Source organism: Lolium rigidum, chromosome 7 (genome assembly GCF_022539505.1).
Source record: "Lolium rigidum isolate FL_2022 chromosome 7, APGP_CSIRO_Lrig_0.1, whole genome shotgun sequence".
Taxonomy (NCBI): domain Eukaryota; kingdom Viridiplantae; phylum Streptophyta; class Magnoliopsida; order Poales; family Poaceae; genus Lolium; species Lolium rigidum.
The window spans coordinates 228,124,711-228,138,051 of record NC_061514.1 but is presented as its reverse complement, the minus strand read 5'-3'; the positions used below and the strand labels follow the sequence as shown (position 1 = coordinate 228,138,051).

Below are 13,341 nucleotides of genomic sequence, written 5' to 3'. Positions count from 1 at the left end.
TGCACCTTCATGGCTTCAAGAAAAAAAAAAGGCGGGGTGGAGGGAATCAACTCCAGAGAAGAATAGGGTAAATAAATTTATGCGATTTAGAGATGATGTTAGTCTGTTTTGTTCGGGTTAGGAGGCATCGAGGAAGCTGAAAAATGAATCACATGCGACTACCGAGATTCTCAGCCTTTCAAAAACGCTCATAGGCAAGGTAGGGCGTGTGTTTAAAAATAAATAGCCGTCGCAGCGGTCGCCTCCACGTGGCACCCGACGGGTGGTCCAGCGAAGCGATCTCCCATCCGCGTAACACCAGCGCTACGCCCACCACACGGGAGGCGCGAACGCAAAGCCACAAACGACGCGCCCACATCCCACCGGACGCCATGGCCGCCACCGCAGCTGCAGCTGCCGCAGCTGGAGGCTTCCTCAACCTCGCTCCTTCTCGCGTGCCAACTACATCCCCATATTTTCCTCTCTTCGGCACCTCCTATGGGCGGCACCCGAGGAGACAGACTCGTCTTTGCCCACTGCTCGCGGCGTCGTCGGTGGCCGCTGGGGAAGCGTCGTACACGGAGCCAGAGGAGGCGCTGATGGAGGCCCTCGTCGGCGTGCAGGGCCGTGGCCGTGCCGTCGCGCCGCGCCAGCTCCAGGCAAGAACCGGCCCACTTGGCTTGTGACTCGACTACGCCTGTTCTGGGCAGCCAGCCTCTGCCGCGTGGGCGCGCGCCATGTGCGTGTTGAAATGTTACTGATGTCTGATGCTGCGTAGTGGTCTGCGTGTGCAGGAGGTGGAAAGCGCAGTGCAGACTCTGGAGGCACTCGAAGGTGTGCCTGATCCGGTAGGTGCACTGCCCTTCTTTTCCCTCTAGGCATTAATGAGCTCATGGAAGTGTCTTTTACAAAAGCCAAGAAAAAACTGAACTACTGACCATCATTCGCGGTTATCCTGTCTATGTTTGTAAGAGGAATGGGCTTGCGCTATCTACGAACATCCAAAGCAAGCATATGGGTTTAATCTGTTCAGTGAAATTCGTGTGGTTTCAATGAGAAGGTTTACTCCCTTAGTTGGCTCGTAGTACAGATAATCAGCTTCAACTGAAGCTTCATGCTGAGGCTGCTTAGTGTATAGTATAACGGGAGAATAGTCCTACTACTGATCTGTTGAGTGAATTCTGCTAATTAGTTGCTGAATTTGATGTTCGATTGACACAGGCAGATTTAATTGGGATATAATCTTAAATAACAGGAAATCAGTGGACATTGTATAATTTTTGTGGTGAAAGTTACTCAGTAGCATTCACATTACCAGAGACATTCTACTGGTCAATATTTAAGTTCACCTTGCAAGACGTCAAGATGTTTACTTGTCTGACCTCGCATATGCTACAAATAGCTTTATTTTCAGACTTGTTTAATTTCTTAACGCTTGGAACAATTGGTTTATTGTCTTGTGCCAATGCTGAATATGTCAAGATGTAAATATGAGAGCTACTCTCTCCGTTCGGATTAAATTGACGCGAAAGATGCAAACCAAGTAAGCTTATGACTGTACGTTTCCGCGTCAATTAAATATGTCCAGAGGTAGTAGCTTGTAGAAGAACGAATCCAAATATTTGACGAAGTGGCATGCATTGCTGGTATGTATTGAGTTGCAAGCACCAACCAGTTCACCCAAACGACCAAACTGAAGGAGAAAGGTATACTTTAATACTCCCCTCATATGTGGCTTCCTTAGGCCAGCCGGGTCTTAAAATTAAGACCCTCCAAAAGTACGAACTGGATGCCAAGGACAAGCAATATACTTCAACATCCCCACTCATGTTTAGGCTCTGTCACACCTTGGGTGTGCGATCAGTGAAAGCCACTAATATTTTTATTAAATACTGAATTGACTGGGTCTTGAACTTGAGATCTCTTGACTTTAATACAAAATTGAATTGCATGCACCAACAAGTTCACTCAAACCCCCTAAAAGCTGAGCTCACCCATTAATCTAAACTGATAAGAAAGGTGGGCAATACATGTACTTCAACAGCATGAATTGAAGGCCATGCATACAACAGTGAGCCAAATTCTCTTGATCAATCTTTGCATCATGTCAATATGTGTCTCTTAGGGTAAATATGATTGGGACATCGCACCGAACAGTACTCTTGTGAATTTTCTGGAGGGGTTGATAGTTGGTAGAGTGTTTGATGGAAGTTCTGAGTCCTGATAGCAGGATATGTTAAAGTATTGAATTGCTTCTCAAAATTTAACAAAGGAGAATGTTAGAGAAAATGAAAATACTGAATAGCTACATTACCATGCATGTAACTGACTAATGCAAAATTTCTAGAAAATAAGTGAGAAAACAAAGGTTGTCCTTTTAGCATTTATCGTTTATATGCAGACCAATTCGAGTTTAATTGAAGGAAGCTGGAAGCTCATATTCACTACAAGACCAGGGACGGCATCTCCCATTCAGGTAAATAATACCAACATGCTCATCTTGGAAATTGTGAAGCTTCATGCACTAGCCAACGCAACCAAAAGTTCAAACTAATGGCAAAGGCTAGGCAATTCACTTATACACTTCAACACCCTCTCTCACGTGTAACACGTAAGTCAACACGTGGAAAAAAGAAGAATGGTTCATGCACTAGCCAAGCTTCATATTGACATGATGCAAAGTTTGATAACATCAATTTTAGGATGAATCGTGAAAGCCCTATAGGCCCTGGACTCTGATACCATGTCAAGCTTCATGCTGTAGCCAACCCAACCAAGAGTCCAAACTTATGGAAAGGGCTAGGGAATTCACTTATACACTTCAACAGAAACTATATGTTCCATCTCCTATTTGTCTCTGTTATTTATTTAGCTGATAGATGGTTCACACTCTGTATAGATGACTGAATTTATTCTCAATCCACTTTCTGCAGAGGACATTCGTTGGAGTTGACTCTTTCAGTGTATTTCAGGAAGTTTACCTTAGAACAGATGATCCAAGGGTGGTGAATGTTGTCAAGTTTTCAGAAACAGTTGGTGAACTGGCAGTGCAGGTAACTGCTGTGTGAATAACTCAATATCGTATTAGCTTCAAATGTTTTTTTTGGGCGGGGGAGGGTGGGGGGGGGGGGGTTTATGTATTCTGAAGTTCCATGTTCAACCTTAAATATGCTCATGATATTCTTGCCCCAAATACTGCTGCTTTGTTTGTTGTTGTCTTTAGCGTCTAATTCTGTCTTTCGGAGTTTTGTTTGATGAACTAATCAACTAGTTATCTGTTGTTGTTCTGTGCGGAAACTCGTTGAGTTATAGAAGATTAAATAATGGACTTGTTGTAAGTTCTCGTGTCATGCGGGAAGTGCATAGCTGGTGTGCAACAGTGCAAGTATAACTGAAGAAAGATAACATCGCAGGTAATATGAGGGCCTACATATTCGGAGCTAAATGCATGATCAGGAAACATAAACTCAATTGACATATCACTTTTGATTAATACTTGCAGTGTTTTAGGATAATTGAAAACAATATATAGTAAATGATAGCACTATGGGGTTTTGAGGAACACGATATCGATTTGGTGGAGTAGACTTTGATAATCTGACTACAAACATGCAACGACAATGCATTTAAGCAACCATTAAATCAACTCCGGAGGGTTATTTATGATCGGAAGCATGATCAACTCCACAAGGTAATTGGACATTGAAAATACGGATGAAGTATGTAGAGAAATTGGGGTCCCAAAAGCGGTCTATTGGTGATCATTGTACCCAAGCAGAGACTCAGAAAGTTGCACAGGAAGCTAAATTTTAACCAATCTACCAACATATTGAATATCAAGAAGATTGGCAAGAGAAGACTACTACTCCTTTAATATAGCTATCTAATACTCACTCCATTCACTATTATAAGATATTTTAGATATTTCAATGTGGACCAAATATGGACCGAAATGAGTGAACCTATACATTGAAACGCGTCTAGATACATGCATTTTGAAAGGAAAAACCTAAAATATCTTATAATTGTGAACGGATGGAGTAGAATACTGTGGAACTGTTAATTCTATGTGGAGGAGGTAATATTCTTTTACTTCTGTTGCTGCTAAGTGGTATATTTATAGTGTGTTTATGATGTTACGTATGATTTTGCAATGAGGCTTGTTACACAAAATATCAGGCAGAAGCAACTATTAAAGATGGGAAACGCATTCTCTTCCGTTTTGACCGAGCAGCATTCACCTTCAAGTTCTTGCCATTTAAGGTGCCATATCCAGTGCCATTCAGGCTTCTTGGAGATGAAGCAAAGGGTTGGCTTGACACTACATACTTATCTCGTAGTGGGAACATACGTATTTCAAGGGGAAACAAGGTACATACTAAACTATCTGCATGTAACCTTGCAGCCATGGATTTACTGTTTTGAATTGTGTAATCAGTCTCTTAGTTTCGTATGAATCTATAATGGTATATACGTAAAAATCTTCTTTATAGAAAGATGTGGTTTTTCCCAGACCTGCTTGTATTTCATTAGTTTTCCGAAACAACATGTAGTGCAGGGAACCACATTTGTTCTCCAGAAAAGTGCAGACCCAAGGCAGATGTTGTTGTCAGCTATATCTGCAGGAACTGGAGTAAAAGAGGTGTGTTATTATACCTTGGATGTCCGTTAAAGCAGTCAAATGAGAAATTCATTTCTACATTATACTTTTTTGCTGGACAGGTTATAGAGCATCTTGCTTCAAGCAGAACAGGGGTTGAGGCTGATCTGAATACCCTAGCAGGAGAATGGCAACTGTTGTGGGCTTCACAGGTCAACCTTTACATAAGCATTACAAAACATATTTGATATTTCAATGCACGTCATCTCTTGGCTGTGGAGCTAGATTTCTTATTGGTCATGATTTTTATTTATATAACACAACAAAAACATAAGTACAAGGCATTCCGAGATATTCATGTATAACTTCTTTTGTTCTATTTACTTCCACTAATTTATCTTGTACAGTTTCCTCTATTTCTGTGTAAATACTACTTGCACTAGGGTTCTTCCTTGTTTCTCCCGTGAAATAGCATAAAAATTGTAAGAGTCTCAGACCGTGATTGAACTTAGGTTCCCTGGCAGAGTCAAACAATGTGGAGACTTTTCTAATTTTTTCTTATGAGCCTGATAGCTCATGCACTAAACACCAATAGCTATTTCTGATGAATGGATATGAGTTGGTAGTCCCTGTTATTCACAAACTTTGGCTGTCTGACTTATGGTATATATATTTTTCATATATGAAGCATCTTTAATACTTAAAATGTATGGAAGACTAATTTGGTGGTGTATTTTTAGTACATTGTGAGATATGTATATTGGTGTAGAGACATACTCCCTTCTATGCAAAAATTTGTAGGTTTAATAAAATGGGATGAAAACTGTGGACTCCCGTGCATTTTTCTTAAGTAATTCGCATCAGAATATCTTGAAACTAGTATTAATTGATTAAGTATACTACCTCTGTCCATTTTTAGATGTCAAAAGTTTGTCTAAATTCGAATGTATCTAGACATTTTTTAGACATAGATACATCCAAATTTAGATAAACCATTGGAGTATTTATGATACGGGGTGATACGTTGCTTTAGAGGTGGTATACGAGGTAAAGCTTAACTACCACTGATTGTAGGATGTGTTTTCCCTTTCATATATTCATTCATCTGTATGCACAGACTGAAGGTGGAAGCTGGTCATCGGTCACATCTGCTGGTTTCAAGGATTTCCAGGTTAGTTTCAGAATTTCAAAAAGGCTGAGGGAAGGTGACATGATACTCTCATGTGTTCCTTGGTATTTGACATGTAACAATTATTCCTTCAGACCATAAAGGAAGATGGGCAACTGAAAAATTTGGTGAACCCCTTTCCAGGTGTCAGCCTCAGTGCAAAAGGCAACATATGGTAAGTCTGAAGAGCTGCATGTATGTTATGAGTAGTCATCAAGTACCATATCACTGAAGCAAATATAGTGTGAATTTCTTTACTCCATTCCATCTGTATGTGTGATATGCAACTCTTAAAACTAATATTTTTACAAAATGAATGGAAACATGTTTCACTAACGCCCCAAGGAAATACGAACATGCCCGACTGTATTATGTGCACATAGTCACATAGAAAAGGGGGGATATTAACCATGTTTCAGTAAGACAATACTATCTACAAATAACTTCATAGATGCTTAAAGCACCGGGCATGTACATTTTGACTCGCTTTATTACTACATTCATACATCAGCACTCTGTCGGCACACAAGGTACAGCTTATTACTATGCATTATGCACAGATATCAACATCCAGGGCGCATCTCGTGTTTTTCTCTTGGAGTTCCCTTGCGATCTTGATTTATGCACCTTCATTTTAATGCTGCTACAAATGGTACACTTATGTATTATGTTAAGTACTTTGTATTGAACTTGCAGCAAATCAGGGAATAGCAATACCTTTCGCGTGTCCATGAATGAAGGAGCTGCTCAAGTTGGCGGCATACAGTTTCCCATGGACACTCGTGGAGAATTTGTCATGGAGATCTTGTAAGACTGGATTCCATTTCCATTGACCTAAAGATAAGAGACTCAACATATCTGAAATTTAATTCTTGTTCTGATATTTGTGAATTTCCTTGCAGGTACATTGACAATAAGATAAGAATATCTAGGCTCAACCAGCATGAGCTTGTTCATTTACGCATTGCAAGTAGAACATAGATACCCAGATAAAGGATATGTGGACAAATTGCTTGAGTTGATTGATTGAGCACAGATTGGTCAAATGTAAGTAACTCAAAATGGTTGGCTTCCTTGATGTACACGTTGTTGTATATACTAGTGCAACACTCAGAATGATGTAATTATAGATTTCAGAGTAGCATATATTGTAATCATTTCCCCTAAAAAAGCATCACTTGCTCTGATAATCATGTATGACCTAAATTTCATCTCAAAAGCTTAAAATAATTTGACTTAGGACAAAATGTATAGGCCTTGTAAACCCAAAGAGAGCGAGTATAAGAGTGACACTAACTATGATCATGCATCAGTTACTCATTATTGAGAGACTGCAGTTTCATATAATAAGATATATCTCAAAACGTTGCGACATGACACGGTTCTGGGCAGATGTGTGTCAGACAGAACATTACACATCTCAGGTTGATCAAAGAGTTTTGATATCTCCTACCATCCTGTAATGCAGCAAAGACTGAAAGCCCACAATGTACTCAACAGTTTGCAGAACCAGATAAAGCATCTGACTATCCAGTTAAACTGGCTAAATTGGGTTAGATAACCTGGCCATGACAATTATCCTGCTCGGTACAAAACGTGTCTTCATATCCCTAAAAGTACAACGACAATTTTTAAATGTCACATGGACATGTACATTATTGGCTTGAGTTAATTCCTTTGGGAACCAAGCAATTCTTTGAATTTAATGCTTGAGCTCAGCAGAATCTGCAGATCTGAAGGTTGTCTGCAGGTCATAGGCCTGCATAAGTTGCAGTTATGAAGTTGATCTGCTGGTGGAAGGAACAAATGAGCCCAGGTCTCTGTATCACATTATTTAGGCGGTAGCCAAACTGTCGCATAGGGTCTGGTATGCTGCACTGCAACGTTTGAATTTCTCCTCTGCAGTAGCCTGTCCACAAAAGAAGGACCAAATATTTATGAGTCCAGTAGACAATCAAATATAACAGTGAAGTGTTGCGGTAACTGAGAAACAGACGTCCAAAACATCAAACTAGAGATTAGACGATGCAACCTTCTGTAAAGATGGAAATGGGCTTAAGACCCACCAGATCACTGGCCCGACCCAAAAATATGAGCCAAAGGGCGAGTGGGTCGACCCATCTCCACTAGTGTGTTTCGTATCATCACAAGAAGAGGGCAGGCATTTCAAGAAAGAAAAGAAGATATAGCAGGGGGTGAGGAGGCAGAAATGGCTGCGGTGTCAGCAGCAATCTCCAGCTGCTGCTCTTTCCCCTGCATGTCCTAGTCGTGGAGGGATCTCCTGCCCTATAGACGGAGAAGGCACTTAGTTCACGGTCACGGCCATGGCTCCGAAGAACAAGGTAAACCTGACTAAAATTTCAATTTCACAATCATGCCACTCCCAAATACCAACTAAAATTTGCTCCCAGAATTTACGTAGTCCGCCATGTTCAACTGAATGCTCTAGTACCTTCGAAATTGCTAGCTCTTGAAGGTGAAGAAGTACGACATGGTGGTCGAAGCAGTGGTTAGGCGCAGGGATCTTCTCGTAGGGGAGTGAGGAGGTGTAGGTGGACGTGTTCAATAAGCTGGAGATGCTCAAGGTGCTGAGCAACATGGAGAAGGCAGGGCTGCTGTCCAAGGAAGCGGAACTCGGAGTCAGGCACTCCTTGCTGGAGATGCTCACACTGCTCTCCAAAGCCAAGAACCTAGGCCTCAGCATTACAGAGAGCGCTGCCATATAGTGTCCCCTGCCATGCTCGCGTCCCTGTTGCTTCCACCTGGACTCTGCAGGTGGCCCCAGCTCCTAAATCGTAGTCGGTTGTGCCGTCTGTTTTCTACCGCCGCCTCCACCACCATAACCGGCTGTTCCATCAATTTTCTACCACCGCCTCCTCCACAGCAGCCAGCTGCACTGCTCTCACCACCATCAGCCACAGCCCGCAGTCGCCGAATACTCCACCACAGTCGCAGACGCCTCCATCATTATTATCTTACTGGTGGGATGCTGAGAGTTGGGATGGGCCATGTGCCCCAGTGGGACATCAGGACATTTCTTCGTGTACCATTGGGTCCCCTGTACCCCTAAACAGAGCAGGGGGCACGAGGGACCAGGACTGGGGCAGGGTGGTCCTGGCCGAAAATGAAACCTCCTCAGCACATCAAGACCATTCCGCATCGACTCGACTCTCCCTTCGTGGACATTGAGCGGTTCCTCCCTGCCACCGCCACTCCCCGCTTCCGGTTGCAGCCCACCTCTCTACCCGCTGGTGAGGCAGCAGTCATGGACAGAGACGGTAACACAGCAGCCACTGGGGGTGGTGCAGCAGATAGCTGGCCACGGAACTCCTCCACTGGGGTGCTGCAATCGGATGCATATTCTGGTGCTGGTCTAGCTTGGATGCACATGCACGCATGTTACAATGATATTACGAAATGAATTGGGCACATTTTGTATCGAAGGGTGTTTCAGACTTTTCGCAATTTAACACAACAATAAGCCAAAATTTTAGAAGCCCAAAAGAATAGGAGTTTCTCCCCACCACAGTTTCTCCCCGCCGTTTCCCATAAGCTGGCTTATGCATAAGCATAATCCCAAAAGAAATGGTTGTAACACATGTTTCTGTACAGAACCTATGTGAGCTGCTAACCCGTCCTTATTGATATAGTGTTGCATTAATTATTGTCACTTAGCATTGGAGATGCAACTCTGCCTATGCCTTTTAAGGAATAGCCGGTCCCAAGCCCGAGTAAAGGAGGAGGGATGTGATAGGCCTGGAGAGCAACCATAAAATCAGCCATTTCCTATGGAAATGGAACTAAACATTGGACATGCGCAACTACAACATCTGAATCAATAAAAAGTAATAAACATGGGGATACAGATGTGTAGTTTTAACTTTGTATATTTAATTTGTATAACACGTAGCTATTTTTTAAAACAAAGCTTCAAATCCTTCTCATATCCCTGATGCGAACCCGGGACACTTGTGCTAAAGACTATCTAAACCAGCAGATTTATAACAGAATGAAACAAACTTATACAGATAACTTGCAAAGGGTGCCACAAAATATATTCTGATGTTGAAAGATTACCTTCGATGAGCCATTATGACGATCAGGATGCCATCTAAGTGCACATGTCCGGTATCTAGCAAGGAGATAAATGATAAAAAAATGTTACACAGCTCAAAATAAGTGAAGAATTCAATGCATCATTGCTCATAGCATAATCCTGTAAAATACTCAAAAAGCTAGTGAAATGTTGAAAGCCCCAACAATCTTACGCGCTTTTAACATCTTCAAGTTTTAATGGGCCATTGGTGCTCAAGCCAAGAGCCTGACGGGCCACAGATACCTCTGTCTGGGGGGATATTTCGTCTTCATCGTCTGTTTCATAACTCCAGTGTCTGGACCTTTCTGAATGAGAACGTCTGGAATTCCTCCTTTGAAAATCATCAGACTCGAAGGACCAATAATATGTCTGCTGGTTCCCATGAAAAGCATTACGAAAGATGGTCTCTGGTCCATCATCATCACTTGTGCAAAACTCAAATCCCCCTGTCCCTAATAAGAAAAACCTAAACTTTATAAGGTTCACTATATGCACTTCTGTTCAAGTAATATTTTTACAAACTAAAGTAACTGTAACTTCAGAATGGCATAAAAAATTTGGTACTCCCTCCGATTCATATTAATTGACTTCAATATGGATGTATCTAGAACTAAAATATGTCTAGATACATCCATATTAGAGTCAATTAATATGAACCGGAGGGAGTAGTATCCTGACTCCTAATATCCAGAATCAGGCTCTAGTGCAAAACAAGAGAATGATTCAGATTTACTCATAAGAGAGAAGTACAGATAAAGTAGTGTACCCTTGCTTTTGATATTATCATAATAAAACTCATGTGTCCGGAAACCATTAGGCTTTGAATCCCTGACCCAACGGTGTCCCCTAAACCATGAAGGTCCACAAGATGCATCTTTTTTTTCATCTTCATCCCGCCAAGTCTGAATATTGATATAAATGAGAAATGTTTTAGTGGTTAAAGAAACATTATATATAAGCATTTATATTTCATTTTGATTGAAAGCTGCGCTGACATTTAGTGTGTATCAAACTGAACTTCAAATTTTCTTAAACATTGGAATTCAAATATTGCAAGTATAGGAGCACAAACAAATAGATGCGAATTATTTTGTTCATCTTGTTTCCTCGTAAAATTTTAAGCAAGGAAATGAAACATTCTCTTGATTCCAGAGTTCTACCATCCTAAGAGTTGCAAGCATTAAAGCTCCCAATCTGAAAAAGGATTAACCCTCCTAAGTATCTCGCTGCAATCTTTTACAGCTAAATTTGAACATGCATCTTGAAATTTTGCAGAGTTTGGCTTGGAATTATATATGGTTCTTATACTTTTCAAAAACCCATATTTTATTGGTTTACTATTTCATTTATTGTGGGCCAAACTAAGTTTTTTTGCAGATATTTTATTTCATTTTTTGTGGGCCAAACTAAGTTACAACTACAAGAATGCAAAACGAATATGATAAAGAATAATGTGTAATATATTTTGATAATCTTAAGTTCAGTATTTGTGAGAGCCAATAATCTCAATCGATTTACTCAAAATCAAACGAACGGAACAAGATAACAAAAGGCTGTCAAAAAATTCATGGCACTGACATCGAAGAGGTACTCCGCATACTCAGAGATATTCCGTATCACTGTCCTTTGTGTATCTCTATTTCTCCTGCGTTTCGCATAATAGTTGAATCTCTGTGGAAGCAGAAGATAATAGTGTTAGCTCTTTCTTTGTTCAAGGCACAAACTATTTTATAATAATAAATCATCACTCATAAGCAAACAAAATAACAAAATCAGAAAAGGTTAAGCAATGCTAGTGACCCAAACTTTTTTTTTTGCGAGGGGGCTGGAGGCATACAGGCTGCAGGCTGAACCAAGCGAGACACACATCACACCACGGCAAAATAATGATCTTGGAAAGCACAAGGACGGGAGAAAGGGTGCGGGATTTTGCAAAGTACACAATGAGCAATGTAAAAATTAGCGCTCAAATTCACCCCGACGAACATTCACAAGCATCTGAGCCCCCAAATCCACCTATTGTGATATGGCATACCTTGCGTTCAACCCATCAAACAGATCAAGCAAGAATTCCTCTCAAATTGACAATAAAAAGCAAGAATTCTACTCCTGGCGCTCAATTCATCAAACACACGAGCAATACATCTACGGAAACCGCAAGCTTTCCCACACAGAAGCATTTCAGCAAACTACGGGCGGATCAAATAAAAAAGAGCAATATTTCTTCTCGGGAGCTACCAGTAGCACAATAGGGAGGGAGATGCCTACCTGGTGCCATTGGGTCTTGCGCTTCCGCTCCAGGGGAGGCGTGGAGTGGAACGACGCGGTGGCCACCAGCTGCTGCGGCGCCGCCGCCGTGGAAAGACGATGGGGGCGGTGGCCAGAGAGAAGAGCGGTCTTGACGTGGTTCATCTTGGTCGGCGGCGGTCCACGGGGTCGGGGTCGGCGGCGGCGGAGGGGAGCTTTGATGTTTACCTCATTGGCCGTCGGGGCTCGGCGAGGCTCCGCGAGGTGAGGAGCAAGAAATGGCTGTTTGGGATCTCGACCCAGTTGCTGGGCCCAGCCCACCAACACAGGCCTAAAACTCTACATTTGCTCACGTTGATTTTCCACTTTTAGCTATTGCTATACTTGAGTATATCTGGTTTATAAAACCGCTAAAAAAAGAATATCTGGTTTCAAAAGGAAAAGAACTTCAATTATCTGGAGAAAGAAGTTGTGGGTGCTACGCATCGGCCGCGGTTGGAACAAGAATACCCTCCTTTTGGACAGATTCCCTCCCTGGCGTTTGTTTGACCCCGAGCGCGATCGTTTTCGTGCGCGAAGCCCTCACCCGGAAGCGTGATTCAATTCCCTTTCTCTGTTATCTCTTTTTTTCCGTTTCTGCATGCAGTCCCGCACTAATCGCATATGCACATGCAAACTCTATTAATAACATGCGGTCATGCATATTTTGTCGTTTTCTGCATTCCCTTTTCACATGCAGCCACCTGCCACTTTCTTTTTACTAATCACCTTGCACATGCACATGCACACTCACACGCTGATTGCATGCTATATACCCGCTCATGCGTAGATGGATGAATGATTGGACACGACCATGTGCATGGAGTATTTTGCAATTCCCTTTTAATTGGTTATTTGGCACGCTAATTAATGTTTCCCTTTAAATAATTCTCTTTTTACAATTCCCTTATGACAATTCTCTTTTTGCAATTCTACTTTTGTTATTTTCGTACGGTAATTCATGTTATTTTTGTTTAATTTTTATAATTCCCTTTTTCGGGCTAGTGGGTTTTAGGGGGAAAATAACGGGTGGGGGATCCACTTGCAACTCAAATGAACTACCACTTGCTACTCAAATTAAGTATTGCTTTAAGTTGTAAGCTAAAAATGAAATTTGAGTTGCAAATAAGATTTACTTTTTAGGGTTGTTAGGTAGTTAAATTTACCATTGATAAATACCGGTGCACCAGGTTGTTGTAAAAAAAAATAGTC

The 13,341-nt window shown here is 41.6% G+C and overlaps 2 protein-coding genes across 3 annotated transcripts; one reads left to right on the top strand and one right to left on the bottom strand.

Moving 5' to 3' along the window:
* Positions 1-326: 326 nt before the first annotated feature.
* Positions 327-6,937, top strand: LOC124673891 (probable plastid-lipid-associated protein 12, chloroplastic). Its single transcript, XM_047209939.1, has 11 exons — positions 327-638; positions 774-827; positions 2,381-2,455; positions 2,913-3,032; positions 4,159-4,350; positions 4,538-4,621; positions 4,702-4,791; positions 5,697-5,750; positions 5,843-5,922; positions 6,444-6,554; positions 6,650-6,937. Exons 1-11 carry the CDS (start codon positions 372-374, stop codon positions 6,726-6,728), a joined length of 1,206 nt encoding a protein of 401 aa, XP_047065895.1. The 5' UTR covers positions 327-371; the 3' UTR covers positions 6,729-6,937.
* A 235-nt stretch (positions 6,938-7,172) lies between these two features.
* Positions 7,173-12,321, bottom strand: LOC124673892. 2 transcript variants are annotated; one of them, XM_047209941.1, is made up of 6 exons: positions 12,112-12,321; positions 11,422-11,514; positions 10,610-10,745; positions 10,016-10,289; positions 9,825-9,879; positions 7,173-7,656 (listed from the first exon to the last, which is right to left on the bottom strand). In XM_047209941.1, the coding sequence occupies exons 1-6, from the start codon at positions 12,253-12,255 to the stop codon at positions 7,582-7,584; spliced, it is 777 nt and encodes a 258-aa protein (XP_047065897.1). In that variant the 5' UTR covers positions 12,256-12,321; the 3' UTR covers positions 7,173-7,581. The 2 variants fall into 2 exon arrangements, with proteins under 2 accessions (XP_047065897.1, XP_047065896.1); XM_047209940.1 differs by having other exon boundaries at positions 10,016-10,295; positions 12,112-12,317.
* Between the last annotated feature and the right edge of the window lie 1,020 nt (positions 12,322-13,341).

Excerpts from the sequence above, each read along its gene's own strand:
- LOC124673891 (XM_047209939.1), top strand. The coding sequence starts at position 372 with ATGGCCGCCACCGCAGCTGCAGCTGCCGCAGCTGGAGGCTTCCTCAAC. Across the intron at positions 639-773 it reads TCGCGCCGCGCCAGCTCCAG|GAGGTGGAAAGCGCAGTGCA; the intron begins GCAAGAACCGGC and ends CTGCGTGTGCAG. Across the intron at positions 4,351-4,537 it reads GTATTTCAAGGGGAAACAAG|GGAACCACATTTGTTCTCCA; the intron begins GTACATACTAAA and ends CATGTAGTGCAG.
- LOC124673892 (XM_047209940.1), bottom strand. The coding sequence starts at position 12,255 with ATGAACCACGTCAAGACCGCTCTTCTCTCTGGCCACCGCCCCCATCGT. Across the intron at positions 11,515-12,111 it reads GCAAGACCCAATGGCACCAG|AGATTCAACTATTATGCGAA; the intron begins GTAGGCATCTCC and ends CTGCTTCCACAG. Across the intron at positions 7,657-9,824 it reads GTCATAATGGCTCATCGAAG|GCTACTGCAGAGGAGAAATT; the intron begins GTAATCTTTCAA and ends TTTTGTGGACAG.